At 37.9% G+C, this 15191-nt stretch overlaps 1 protein-coding gene across 1 annotated transcript in view; it reads left to right on the plus strand.

The window, feature by feature from the left end:
• The first annotated feature begins 884 nt into the window (after nt 1-884).
• Nucleotides 885-15191, plus strand: part of LOC149284672 (mirror-image polydactyly gene 1 protein-like) — an 80401-nt gene continuing 66094 nt past the window's right edge. The window contains exons 1-6 of the mRNA XM_089496303.1: nt 885-919; nt 2128-2248; nt 3015-3191; nt 7030-7135; nt 14065-14194; nt 15068-15101. Coding sequence (XP_089352429.1) covers nt 885-919; nt 2128-2248; nt 3015-3191; nt 7030-7135; nt 14065-14194; nt 15068-15101 — 603 coding nt within the window. The remainder of the gene's footprint in view (nt 920-2127; nt 2249-3014; nt 3192-7029; nt 7136-14064; nt 14195-15067; nt 15102-15191) is intronic.

The raw sequence follows: 15191 nt of genomic DNA on the forward strand, positions 1-15191 counted from the left end.
ATTAAGAACAAAGAACTTTCTACAAATTTACATGCATTAGTAGTAGATATTTTTTTTAGGAAAAAATAAAGCAATGAATTGAGGGCCTTGTCTACTAACCAGCATTCTTTCTGTTGGTTTGGCAGATAGACTTTCCTCTCGCCTTTCCTTAAAACTCTGAAATTGATAGTTTTATTCCACCTACCTGATCAAGATTTCAGATGGATTTGTATCCTGCCAATTCCCGTATGAACAAAGGATTTTTTGGTAACGGGGCATCTGATGAAAACAATGTTAAACATTATCTCCTGCTATATTGTAGCGTTAATGTAATGTAGTTTGTAATTAACAAGACGTGGTAGGTAAGCGTGAGTGTTTTCAGTACTATGTAAGCTCTGCGTGTAGCACCCTATGATATTAAGCAGTGTTAATATAGTAGAGCAGGACACTGTCACAATAAATGATGTGCATCTGTGATCCGCCTTTCTTGATCATCTAATGTATTTATGGACAAAGCTCTTCCATTGATTTGTTGGGTGATGGTTGTGGACGAGCATTTAAGAGGGTGAGAAGTGCGATGAGTATACCTTGTGGGAAGTGTTTGCCCACTCACCAGTATAGATGTTTAGATATGCATGGCACCGGCTAGAACCATTGCCCTAACATAAACTGTATGTGTATCTATAATATGTTTATTTATATGATATTTACATTCGCTTGAAACGTCTTTTAATAGGAAAAGTTCTAATTGTTTTCCCTTGCAGTAAAATTATTTTAGAACATCCGATTGGTGATCTATTTAAGGAGAATATTTTATGGATCCTGATCAAGAGTCCAAGAAACCCCAAGGGCTTGATGGTAAGAAGACGCCTATCCCCAGCCCAAGGCACATCCCTGCAACCAAAATGACTCCGGTAGATCAAAGTGGATCAGTTCTCAGGCAAGTACATGCGATGATATAAAAAGTAAAAATAAGTTCAGAGTCTTGATGAGGTTGATGCATTTATTTTTTGAAAACAAGGTGTATTTAACTGATAATCCAACAGCCATAAACTGTTTTTGGTGTTCCAGGTGGACTGTAGTTTCTGTTCTATAATCAATCTGTCCTGTTTTTTCTAGATCCATATCAAACTGGCCTTTAATATGAAATATTCCATATGAAGGCAAATGTGATCCTGCTTCATTGCCCACACTCTGTATCACCATCTACAGGTTATATTGGGTGAAAACAGTCTCCAGCTGCTTGGTGGCAATGCCGGAGACTATGCAGCCATGTGCTTTGGCACCATGCATTCCCTTTGTGGGTTTAGATATTACAATTCAGCACATTATTTCTAGTTTAAGGCACTGAAAGGTCATTGAGATAAGCAAGTGGTGCCTGTGATTAGATTTACTTTAATCAACTGATATTAAAAAGGTTACTCAAATGATATCCCTAATTTGTTGGGTTAATTGCCATATACATCAATAAGTGTAATGGTAATATGGTTTTCTTAAAACTTATATCCCTAACATTGGACCGGCCAAAGATGGAAAATATTGGTGGCCAACCACCACATTTTTGCATCTTCCAACATTAGTTGGATTTACTTGGCTGCCATGCTGGACCTTCATGGACCTGTCATTGGATTCCCAGCGTGCTTATTATATTTAGTCTAATGTATGCATAGTCCTTTTTCTGTTTGATTTTACTTTTGTTTTTTTATTTAACTTGAAGGTTTTTGTTAACCTCGCATTTATACAAAGGACAGTCGCTCATTTCTTTAATGTGTCGCATAATGATAATGATGGGATTTTTTGTGAATAAACCCTTAAGCATTGGGAGAATACAACCGTTGAACCATTTTGAGTATAAGGGAGTGTGTAGCATATACTAAAAGCTTCTGTAGACCCCTACTATTTTTTATAGACAAACTGTTGAAAGGGGTGAAAGCTTTCTAAATACTGATACTCTATAGCAGGATGAAACGGCTCTTTTCATTGTTTTGCACCATCCTTTGCTAATGGAACAATTGGCCGTTTCCCAAGTTGCCTACTTAGTATGTAAAGTAAGCATCATGATCATGACAGCACATGGCTAGTCGGGATAAGTGGGAGATAGCGGAGTCCCCATTGGCTTGAATAAATATTTTTCTGGTCCTCACGCAGTGACAAGCCAGATTCACCTCCAAATCCTGGCCGCCAGACCCCTCAGAACCGTGAAGGGGGAGATCAGAGACTGGATCTGCTAGCAGAGGAGGTGGATTATCTTCGACAAACCAATAGAAAGGTACAAGTCTTGGTTGAAAAATAAAGGGAGAAATGTATGCTCTTTTCTACTCCTTTTTAATTCACTTGAAACTTCTTAATTACTACCAGAAATGATTTGCCTTAACATAAGATTGTTTGTGGCAAAAAATTTTGAAGTTTAGTACGCTAAATAAATGAATGCAATGTTGGATACATATATACTGTACATATATATGCATTTTTTATTCGTTGGCAACTATTTTGAATGAACACAATGCATTTACTGCATGCCAATTGCTGCAAGAATGGTTTTGTTATTGCAGTTAGAAATATATCTGTCTAATTTAACCCCTCCCCTTGGCGTTCTATACTGAAATCAGGAAGTGTACTTAAGTACATTTCTTTCATATGGGATATAGCCGCATGCCATTGGCTGCTGCTACTACTAACATTCCAGTGTAAATAGAATGATATTGGTGCTGCATTTAGTATTAAAAAAAGGTTAACCATTTCTGCAACTATCCATATTCATTATTTCACCCAGTCTTCAAAAGGCACAAACAATATTCTTCAGTTCTTCAGTATTGAGTGATAATCACAAAACAAAGTGCTTGATGGTATGAGACCCTTTTCAGAGAATAGAATTAATATATATCACAACAACCAATGATCTTTATTGTTTCTAATCAGAACTTTATAATAGCTTTGTATTAAGAGCCCTCGGTATGTTTTATGGAAGTTTTGATTACTATAATTTTTTAGTTTAAATATCCTTTTAAGTACTATTTTTTTGTTTTTCTTTTAAGCGTTGCCCAGCCAGGAATTTCCTCTCCTCATGGGAAGTCTCCATACACAACTACGAAACTAAGAAAACAGTTGTAACCCATAGCTCAGCAATCCATCATACTAGTTTGCTCATAAGGAAAGGAATATTTCCAGAATCTGCTTATGTCATAACAGATTGTCCCTTTTACTTAACCGTGGTAAAGGCAAACAAGAAATGCTTTCCTCGACCTGTCAAATGTTTGACATAATTAGTTCACTTCACTGAAAACAGCCTCATTACCAGTTTGGCTTTTTACTAGTTGTAGGTGCATGACTGTGATATTATAGATTGATGACTGAGAGCTGAAACAAGTTCAAGAGACATTATCATCAAGTTATATATATATATATGTGTGTGTGTATTTATTTATATATATATTATATATATATATATATGTGTGTGTATTTATTTATATATATTATATATATATATATATATATATATATATACCAGTTTCAAATGATACCGTAAGTGTTAATTTGGTAAGGATCAAGCTGAAAGAGTCTTATTTGGTGAAAGGTCAGAAATTCTTAATATTGAAAGTGTTAGAAATCTCTCTTATTCACAAAGTAATATCCTCCTCATTCTGTAGATATCAGTAAAATGACAGCTAGGTCAACAGATGCCCTAATAATGAAAGGTAGATTTCACCTTTCACATAACCACTTCAGTTTCCATGAGGCATATATTATGTATGTGTATATATCACATACACACTGATTTACATATACAAACCGTAGCATACACATAACATACATTTTATATAATATATATATATATCTCACGTACACACGGATTCACATAAACTATAATAGGAAGCAATGGAGGGAGCCATGTTGGTTTCAGATTTAATATATTTACACAATACATGCAATCATTACACACACGAGCAGATTCAGAGCATTAACCCCTTTATTAAGTCACACGTACACAGTCACACACGCATACCTGTTCCTGGCTGCAGCTTATACTGAGCTCAGTGTGAAGGATGGACTCAGGAGAGTTGAGAAGTCTCTTCTGATTGACTGAGACCCCATTCACTGGGAATTGATACTGCCCAAGACCTGTGGTCACCCTAGCTAGCACTGTATCAATCCATGAATAATACCCAAGTCACAAACTAACTTGATATATTTTCATGAACTCTGTGGGGTGTATTTTTTTAGGTGCCGCATTGGTCCATGAATTACTAGAGATAAAAATGTATTGGGTCAGGTTGCCCAACTCAGTCCTACTTCTTAGGGACCTGCCCTCACCATCCACCATATTAAATTCTACGTTGCCCTCCATTCCCTCCTGTTTAACGTTTCCCCACTCTAACTCATGTCCACAGTTTTATGCTTATGACTTTTCTATAGACATTCTGCATTTCTTTTTTATTTTCATATAGGGTTAGGTTATATGTGCCTTATGGCACCTGGAACGTAAATTTTAGGTACCCCTCTTTGTAAAAATGCATGGTCCATTAGACCATTTAATTGGTTGCTATGGTGATAAGGCAATTTTATTAAATTCCGATTTCCAGCATAATTGCGTTTTAAAATCGAGGCATTATTATAATATTGCATGTGGACTGAGTTTAATGTCCTTTAGTGAAAGATGAAATCGTGTGTTTTTTAATCTGTATATCCATAAATCTGGTTGGAGTTATCATTGCGTCCTCTAGGTGGCGGTGTATCTAGTTAAAGAGATGCACCTTTTATTGCACTTATTTGGTAGCAGCGTAACTCACTTCTATGTCCCACTTTTACAATGTAGTTACCCTATTTGTAAATCGAACTATTGTAATATGCCCAGGACCAGTGGTTTGAATCCCAAATAAATTTTACTCAAGCAGTAGCTTCCTAATTTAATAATCAAGCTCTACAGTCTTTTCCGCATTTGATCTAAATTGCCTTTTCTTTTTTTTTTTCTGAGCTATACCTGGTTGCCTATGCACCTTCTTTTCTTAAAGTACTTTCCCTTATAGAAATCGACGTTCCACAACTAAGCAGAGACAGGCTTTGCTGCCATCAATGTGAGTGAAGCTTGCATCTTAGGGTTCCCACTGATCTATAGGGTCCTCCTCAAAGGAAGAACTTGAGAGAATCGACCATGTCTAGCATGTATCATGTTATATCCCTTATCATGGATGTAAAGAGGGACTCCAAGCAAATATTTATATCCTGTTTGAGAAGCTAGTTCTCACAACCCAGTAGCCTCTTGTACATCAGAACATGCCACCTGATTGACCACCCATGACTCTGCATGCACCATCGTCATTGTTAATGTCAATGCACAACGTAGAAATAACTTGACGCAAATAGTCAAAAGCCATAAGCCACATATTGTTGCCAAAAGAACATGTCAGTATTTGCCATGATACTTCATGTATGACAATGTGAATGTCACATACATAAAAAAAATCCTAATGAAATCCTAAAACTTAGGGCTTCTCATTCAGTGGACCATAGGAATACTTTGTCCAAGTGATATCACCAGATTTGGGCATGTATTTGTAGCAACAGTTAATTTGATGATATTCTAAATGTACATATAAATTGGTCTATAACACATATATATATCATATGGATAAAGTTGGTGAAAATGTCAACTATGGGATTTATAACAAACAATTTTAATATAAGCAGTGACATAAAATGATAGTGAAATAAATCAATGCTTTAAAACTGATTGACACCCATCCAGAATTTTATTGCTTGCATTTTCAGTTCCTTTTTCTTTAATTCTCCTTGTTACCATAGTTACAGGCACTATTGAGAGGATTTTAATATGTTTACCTAATCTCGTTCCTTTGTTAAGACTGTGAACTCCTGTGTCTTCAGGCAAATTGTTAATTCAACTTTACTTTCTTTGTTGATTCACGAAAAATATGCCGGCAGCGTCGGTCAAATAGATAAAATGGAAAAGGAGAGCTTTATACAGTTAGACATAATCAGGAAAATAAAAAATGTAAAAAAATGCATTCTGTGATTTGAGAAACTTAAAGTCAAATTATCTTCATTTTTGTGCCAAGTCTATATTAGGCCAACAAGTGGCTTTCTAGATATGGATCTAGAGCTTTCATCATCCCCAACTAGGCACGGGTGCACCTTTTTTCTTTTTTTGTTCTTTTGATTGTCAAGGAGCTTTTGTTGGTCGGTGTACCATCCATTTTGGTTACCCGCTTCCCAATTTCTGTCTGTAGGGTTTTTGGAAATTAGTTTTGTACTGTAAACAAGTGGAAAAAAAATTAGAAAATTCATCATTCATAATGGCAACTTATTTTTTGTACAATAAAAGTTCCTGCCCCATAGAGCTTACAGTCTGATATGACTGTTAGATGAAAGTTGGCACAAAGCTGGTAATCTGTGTGCTGAGTGGCTTCCAATGTTTAAATTACATTATATCATCGGGATGACCTTTGCTACAGTCAAGTTATTATGTTTTTTTTTTCTCTAATAAGGGTATTAGGAAACTTAAAATTTAACTCTTTAAGAGCTCTTGGTGTTAAGAAATACTTAAAAGAACTATCTGCGTTCAAGTAAGGCGATGAAAAGAAACCGTGAAACTTCAAAGAATAGGTGTATGGCTAATGTTGGCTAAAGTGGATACCATTTGGCTTAATTCTCTACCCAGATCAGGAACTTGAACTCCGCACTTGGTTGTTTCAGGAGTCCTTCGTTAAATAGTCCATAGGTGCATTTAGTTAAGTCGAGTGACATTCCTCCTAATAATAAGCTCACAAGAACAGGACCCTCTTCTCCTTCTGCACCAGTAATTCTTCACATGCCTTACATTGTTCCCCCCCATCATAAATACGGATTCTGCTGGCGCTCAATAATTCTATATAACGCAGTGAGGTTCTATAAGCGGTGCGATCAGCAGGGATGCTTCCATGGTGATCGCTTTACAATTACGACTTTGCCCCCAGAAATGTTTTTGGAAATATGACTCATTGTATATATTTTTGTCTTCCTCGATGTCGATTGATGTATTTTTATGTCTGTTTGCAGCTGCTGGAAGATTTGGCGAATCGAGAAAAAGAGCTGGAGTTACTGAGACTCGATACAGAGTTGCAGGAGCAAGCTTCCCAGGCCAGGATAGCCGAGAAGACAGCAGGTAACACAGAAAGCCTTACGGGGACCGGGCATGTGGTTTCTGGAATGACGTGGCTCACTTAATGCTTGCTGTGTTTGCTCAGGGAGGGGAAAGGAATGACTTATTTTTTCTGGGCTTTTTGTTGGCGGTTGGGAGCTGCTTGTGTGGCTCCTCGCTTAAGATCCTGGTACCGGTATTAGCAAGGACTCTACCTGCTTTCAAACTGATTTGGGCATTAAGCGCCTTGTTAGCACCATGTCAATCCAATCACAAAGAGCTTGTTTGTTTAGTTGGAAGGTCTTGAACAAACAGAGCAGGCGAGAGGAGGGGGAAGCAGGGAAGGAATAACAAGCTTAGATTCTGTACTTGAGTTCAAATGCTTCACATCTTCCTATGCTGCCTCTAAGCAAAAGTTCTGTCATCTAGGCGGGTGGAAGAAATGTTTCTTTATACTGTGTGAATACAGCACTTCTAGACTCTTAAACGGGTTCCTAAAGTGTCCTTACTCTTTTTTTGGTGCTACAGATTTTGTTAGAGGTCCCCCCCAAGGAAACATCTGTTCATCTTTGTGGTCATCCTGAAAGTCCAGTAGTAGACAACTGAAGGCTGAGACACATTGGTTCCTGGTTCCAAAACCTATGTGAAATGGGCACACACCCCTTTAGAACAGCCACATCCTCATTATTATTTGGACCGCTACCGGTAAAGAATAACGATCTGCAGGACCATCACTGTCAGGAATGCTTCATAAATATAAACTTGACACCAACCTTAATGTCTCTTGCGAGGTATTATACCAATTCCTAAATTACATTGCTCAAATCCTTCCCACCCAACATGGAACAAATGACAGTGATACATAATTACACCTTTTCCGTATTTTTCCAAGTTGACACAGTCTAACTTTAATCATATTTAACTGTTTAACTGAAAACCAGCCTTCGCGGACAGCGATTGGCATCATGCGGGCAGAGTAGACACTGAAATCCCTTTTGTGTTGACGAAGAAGCAAAATGCTAAGGAAATGCATGTTTAATGATGGTGTTATATATACGTTGTTACACATTACATGGGAATGCCGATACATAGGTATACAGAATGTCAATCTTTTACTTTGGAAATAGCCACGGGGTGGGTTGAGGTTGGATCGACTAGGATATCTCAATCCGCAACACCAAGATCAAAGAAGAACTGTTGAAATTAAACAGGCAAGGTACTGTTGAAATGACACTGTAATGACCAGCTGTTGTGTCTGTGTGATATCAAAAGTGATTTATCGACAGCAATGCTTTGGAGGATTAGACATAATGGCGCACGTTATACAACATTACAGATGTAAAATGTAGTTCAGAACCGGAAAATATGCATAAAGGTGTATGTGCAGACAAAGACAAATATTTACGTGGTCTAATTAAAATTGATCTCTGGTGTAAACAAATCAATAATTTTACAGCTCCGTATGCTACCTAAACCCGTATAATATTTACAAGGTAAAGTACGCCTATCGTAATAAGATAAGCTTCATGAGAAGGGAGGACTTGATCTTGATAAGTAGCTTTGTTATTAAGGGTGGAGTCCTTTTTTGCCCCACATGCAGGTGAAAACCAAAAGAATGGACCCTTTATACAAAGTAATAAGTGTTCATGTTGGTGGCCAGGGATCACCCAGTAGTCTTCCATCAACAACCGCCTTATATCAATTGTTTGAGCCCATGAATACTAGTAGCTAGTGGACCTCAGTGATCCACCAGATGATACCCAGAAACTACATAAGACAAAACAAATCCGAAGAAGCCAAGGTTTCAGGCCAATTGACCCAGGAGAAGTGTTCAAGTTACAGTTAAAAGCCGTGTCTGTACACAGAATATCTCGGAGACAAAGAAATAAGAACGCCGCGATTGTCTAAACCATTTCCTTGTACAAGCCATGACGGTGCGTGAAGTCCAAAAGCCAAGACGTTTTTGAGCATAGATAAGTCATATGAAAAATGTGAAGACAGAACCATTTCCTTGCACAGAACCCCTGACAACACAGTCATGGTTTTCAGAATCTGTTGCTTTCATTATTAAACTGATGCTTTGGTGTATCAAGTCAACTGAGAATGACTCTTGATGGCACTTCTAAGGCAGCAGAAGCTGACAATTATCACGCTAAACAGGGTTCTGCTGTTTGGTTCATTGAGTGGGGGTATTCTGTGATGTTCTCGTGTATAAGCTTCTCATTGAAGATTGATTTTTTTTTTATGGGACATCAAGAATGCTAGCAAATATGGCTACCATTTTCTTAGCTGGACATAATTGCCCGGCTAATCTGTTATGGCCAGCATGTTTGTTTACCCAATGCCAATATGAAATGAGTAACACGGGATGCCCTTAATGGCAGCGTAGATCTAGAACACTCAAACCCCAGGCCATCTCCATGCTTATGGTTTAGGGAAGTCTGCAAGTCTTTCTGGCGCACTAGAAGAATGTATTTTATTAATCTGCCAGTACCCGCCTTATGTCTTTACATACTGTACCTGTAAATCTTAATTGATTAATTTTTTTAATTAAAGAAATATTTAGCTGTGGGAACCAAGAGATCTTGCACAGCCGGTTAGACATGCAGCTTCCCCTAGAAAACTTCTCTTAGTAGGACTTTATGAAAACCGTGTCATTGGCAGTATGCTGAGAAGATATTACATTTTTGTCTCTGTACTTTTTTTTTTTTTAAAGGTATTGCTATTAAAGGCTTGGTTTCAGGGTCAAACCTCAAGTGTTCCCAGGTAGTCACGAGTGTGGGGCAAAAAATTATTGGGGTTAGATGCCACGGTAGATTATGGGGCATGTATGATAGGCAGGAGAAGAGATGGTTATGATGCCAACGTGATGGCATGGGAAAATATTGTCCTGCCAGTAAATTACCTAGCTGTCGGGTGACATGTTCTACTACTATTATCATTTTTATTAATAATAATAATAATAATATTTATTTATACAAAGTCAGCCTAAGACGAGGGCTTAAAATGAGCGCTTAACAAAAGTTTTTGTCATTCAAGAAATAAAATTATTTATTGATGTTAGGCAATGATGTGTAAAAAACCTTTTGTAAACGCAATAGTTCACCAACCCTGACACCTTGCAACATATCTGCTTTACATAGCTAATATTATTTTATTCATGACCTAGAATGTTCAGCAAACGTCTCTGGTTTTGTGTTCTCAAGAACAAAACAGATAAATCCCCAGCGCTAATCTAATGATTAGTCAGGCCGGTCGCAGGAATTCTAGAGAGTGCGACAGCCGCAGAACCGTTGGAACCAAGCCTTTAATGAGTAATAGTCAGGGTGCCAGTTTCCTTGTTAGAGTTCACTGTAACAGGCGTGTTAGGGGAAAAAAAACTTATCGTCGTGTGACTTGGTGTTCTTTTAGGAGGACATTGATAACCATCGCATCGGTAACAGACGTTTGTCAAAGAAGTCATTGCATTTAAAGGGGCAGTCCCACTTGGACAAAACCTTAATTGCACTTTCTAGCACGTTAAGCAAATAAACCTTAACACTTAGTCAATGTATTTTTTCTTCTGAAGGTGTTTTTCCTTTTGCCTCGTGATAAACGTTCAATGGAAAATAATGAACAAGACGCCATTTTTTGGGGGGAAAAAATGTAGATGGTTAGTTTTGGGCATCCAACAGTACTAGGAATGGTCTTCCCCATGCTCCATTGAGTTGTAGAAAATTAGAATCAACAGACCCCTGCCTTTTTAGGTAGGCTCCTGATGTTTTTTTAACCTTGAAAATGTTTAGATTGGATGTGGAATTAATATCCACATCCATAATATCCACTAATTATTATAATATCTTTTTATAGCCTTTACATTCAGAGTCTGACAAAACTAGAAGTAAAGGACTCAGGCAAGCCAATAACTTGGGTAAAGGTCCAGATCCTAAGCTTACACTGTAGATGGGATGGTATTCATGTCTTGAGTATCAAAATGTAACATGATCTGAAGATTTGGCACATAGTCAGTCCATTCTTTTTTTACTTGTTTTAAGACCCCCAAACAACGCTTGGTACTTGTTCTGCTCTTATATTTAGCATACCCTGCATGTTTATATCCCCTCGCTATAATAACCTCTACCATTTCTATTTCTAAAGCTATTCCATTTATCTACCACCATCTCTATGAAGAATGACCCTCTAGTTATCAGCAATGGTCTCTTATCCAGGCGTCTTCCTTTTTTGAAATGTACGTCCCCTTTATTTTAGCCTTGATGAATGTTACATGGGTTTTCTAACACCAGAAGTTGTTGAGGGTAATACAGCGAGGGAATCTAAACCTGCATAGGATTGGCATACGGCTCCTCAATCTAGGAAGGGACCAACGATTGACCAACGAAAATGGGCAGAATAAAGGGCCCAATGGGTTTTATCTGCCATTACGTTTAATGTTTCTATCCCTACTGTATGAAAACCCATTAATCAGCACAATACTAAAACATTTGTGAATTTCCGTCTGCATTTACTGTCCCTGGTCATAAAAATGTTTGGTTTTTTTAAAAGTTCTATTCATTCAAAGATTTTTTTTCTTTCTCTTGAACAGAGAAGTTATTCTATTTCCTTGTCTATTCATGACACATCTTATCTCTTTCCTCCTTCCTGCTATTGCCCTTGCATGACCTTTTTAAGGTGTTCTTCTTTTTTCTTTATTTTAATAACATAAATGTCTACCTCTCAGCTTATTTTTTTCTTCTTTCACTTTCTCATCTCATTCGCTTTTCTTCTTTCATTTTCTATGACAGTTGACTTTCATTTATTATTTCTTTTGTTCTATAGCTTTCATTTTAATTGTTCTCCTCATCTTCCCTCCTGCTTTGGTCTTTACTGTCTTGGATTAACCCCGTAAGGATGCGGGAGGAAGATTGAGGCACACGAGACACTCGCTGGAATATTAATCAGCATAGAGCATTTAATTCTGTTTGACTTTTGCAGACACATTTCTTATTAACCTTCTATTCAAAGCCATCTTTTACTGATCTAAAAGAGAGGATAAAAATCAGTTTCTTTTGTAATTAAACTAAAAAATACGTAGCTGGAGCTTAAAATCCTTTCTCCCGCAAGTAATTAAATCATTAGTGGAACTGAGAATAAAGATTTAACAAAACTTGCTGCGCATACCATGTAAATGACGATCCAGAACAAGGAATAAATGCTTATTCAGTGATGATTGAACTTGATATATAAGCCGATCGATCTGTCAATGTAATTATACCGTGTGATGGAGACATGTTTGCCTACTGCAAAAAGGCATCGGGATGTCCGTATGTGTAGAAATGTCTCGAACGTGCGCCATTCTACATGGTGAGGAGTAAAAATTCTCAGAAAAGGCATAAAAATCTTAACTCTCTCTCCTCTCCAGCCTTCTGGTGGGAGGCTGTTCCATTTATCTACCTCACTTCTTACAGTAAAACTTTTACATCTAAACCTCTGACTCTGGGGAAAAAAATGGAATTCCTTTATTTCATTACCTACAAACTTTATTTAGTAGCTACATCTCTCGGTCTATTGATAAAAACCCAAGGACACCAAGACTCCATCCTTTATCCATTTTAGCATTTTTCTTACTACAGTGTGTCCTATATTTAGTGACTAACAAGGATTGTATATTAGTATTTATTATAATTTTTATTATTCGGTATTGAAATAATGCTTTGCTGTATAATAGTTAAAAGTAAAGGAGCACATGATGTTAAATAAAAATAGTTCTAAAAGGAGCTCAGTGCAAATATTATTGCTTTACACGTTTGTCCCGCACCCTCCCTCTCTGCCCCACTTAAAACATTTGCTTTCTACTTATATGATATAACAATTAGGTTCCTAAACAAATTTTGCGTATTTGCCATAAAAATAAATACATGTTCAGCTGCGCGTCTCATTTGACTAAGAATTACAGGATATTTGATAAGCTTGTTTAAAAATGGATGTATCCAAATATACTGGTAAACATCCCCTCTTCCATATCGGATCTGGAAGGATTTTCCGCGCAGGGCTTACACAGCGGGTGATAATATTTGTGAATGTAACGTAACTGCTCTGAACCTTCGCTGAGCAAATATTGAAATTTATTGCAAGCCAAAGAAAGGAGAAGAAATCTCGGATGATGCGGTTTTATTTGTATTGTTGGTGTAATTATTGTGATTATATATAGTTGTGCTTATTTGTGTCTTTTTTGTTAACCCCCCCCCGTCTCTTGCTTTTATTCTCCCAAATGCTTCCAGTAACTTCAAAACTACATTAAAAGGTGTATTGAGATACTGGAGATGCTTAGAAACAGAGCCCTGTCGTTCTTCCAAAGCCGTTCTTACATCGCAACAGTCTGACCTCCTACAACCACTTTTAGTCCCCTTTAAACTACGAGACCACCAAACAACCCCCTCTTCTGTGATATCAGAAACCGACAAGCGAGCAGTGCAGAGGGAACAAATCACGAACCAGAAAACATGTACATTACTTTAAAACAGGAATATGTTTATTTAACACACGCCATAGTAGCACATGATGTAAGTATTAAGAAACATTGGGAAATTTTGTAGGTGGAACAGCACCTTTAAACCAGAAAGTGATTTAAACTTAATATGTAAAGAGATTTTTATGGAGGCCCCTGGATCTTCCATAGACAATCAACTCATCAGCCTTTGAATTGCAATAAAAAGAGGCGTTGATGTGATTGCTGCTTGAATTATTTGTTCAAAACTTGATGGCGATGTGCTAAATCGGTATATTGGTTGGTCAAGGGGAAACGCTGGTGTCTGGTCAGAGGTCCCTACCTGTCATCGGAGGAGCGGCTGTAGATCATTAAACTGGAAATGGCTGTACTGTGGTCCAAGTTCTTAACATATTACACATTGTAACCCCTTGTTTCGTATGTTAAACTATATTTCAGTGATCTTAAGGTCATTGTTTTTCTTCTGTAGCCCTGGTGGAAGAAGTGTACCGCGCGCAGCGTCAACGGGATGAGGCCATAATGGCGAGATTAAGATTGGCCAACGAAGAACGAGACGAAGCCCTTTTAAGAGTTCAGCACCTCCAGGCGTTTCTGAAGGAGTGAGTAACCACCTACTGCCACAACCACCTACTGCCACAACCACCTACTTCTTATTTCAGCTGTACTTATTGATGCCTTTTTACACATGTCTTCCCATTGCCATCGAGAGGCTCGTGTGCACACCAAGTTAAGGAGCAATTGCCCTTCATTACCCCATAGAAGTTACACCCTGATTATGAATATAAGGCAAGACCGTGGTCCAAATGGTTTTTAGGTTTGAGTAAAAAAAGCAGAATAGATGAGCTTGAATGGTTCTTATCTGTTGTCAAATTCTATGTTCCTATGTCAGAGCATTGAAGAGCTCAAAAAAAATTTTTTGTTGTCATCTTCATCGTACCATTCTATAGCTCCATTACCCCGTAGAGAAAAAAATCCCCTCAAATGTAGAGCGGGGTAATACATTTGGAAGAAGATGAGGCCCCAGGATTTTACTCATAGTGAAAATAAGAAATAAGTACAAAAAAACCCCTAATTAAAAGACGAAAGGATCAATAAAAACATGTGAAGAGCCTGCTTTACCGTGCCGTCTCCACACACATATGAAGAACTGATCCCTGTAGCCATATATTGCGGTAAACATTAATAAGTTAACAGGCTGCAGCCGAGGAGAGTTGAGCTCGCGTTATTGAAAGATACAGCAGAACAGCTGGCTCTATAATGCTTCGGGAGTGCAGGGCGTCCCCTGAAGACACTCAGAGCGAAATTACTTCGGCTCCCAAAGATTTGGAAAGATAATTCATTTTGCTGCTGAATTGAGGAGCAAGTCATTGGCCACTTAGCGCTTCTCACTTTGTCTTTCTCTTCCCCGGTGTTTTATTTTTTTTTTTCCGCTCGCCGTTCTCATCCGGTGTTCTCTGTTCTCTCTTGAATAGGCTGGAAGATATTAACCCTGAAGAAGGTGACACGGTAAGCCTCCTTCCAGAGAGCTTTACCCTTTCAGCTCGTGGTTAGCCTTCGTGAATGAAACTCAAGCAGAGAAGCCACTTACAACGTAAC

The sequence above is a fragment of the Sceloporus occidentalis genome, unplaced genomic scaffold (assembly GCF_023333645.1).
Source record: "Sceloporus occidentalis isolate IW3139 unplaced genomic scaffold, rSceOcc1.0.p SCAF_89, whole genome shotgun sequence".
Lineage (NCBI taxonomy): Eukaryota > Metazoa > Chordata > Lepidosauria > Squamata > Phrynosomatidae > Sceloporus > Sceloporus occidentalis.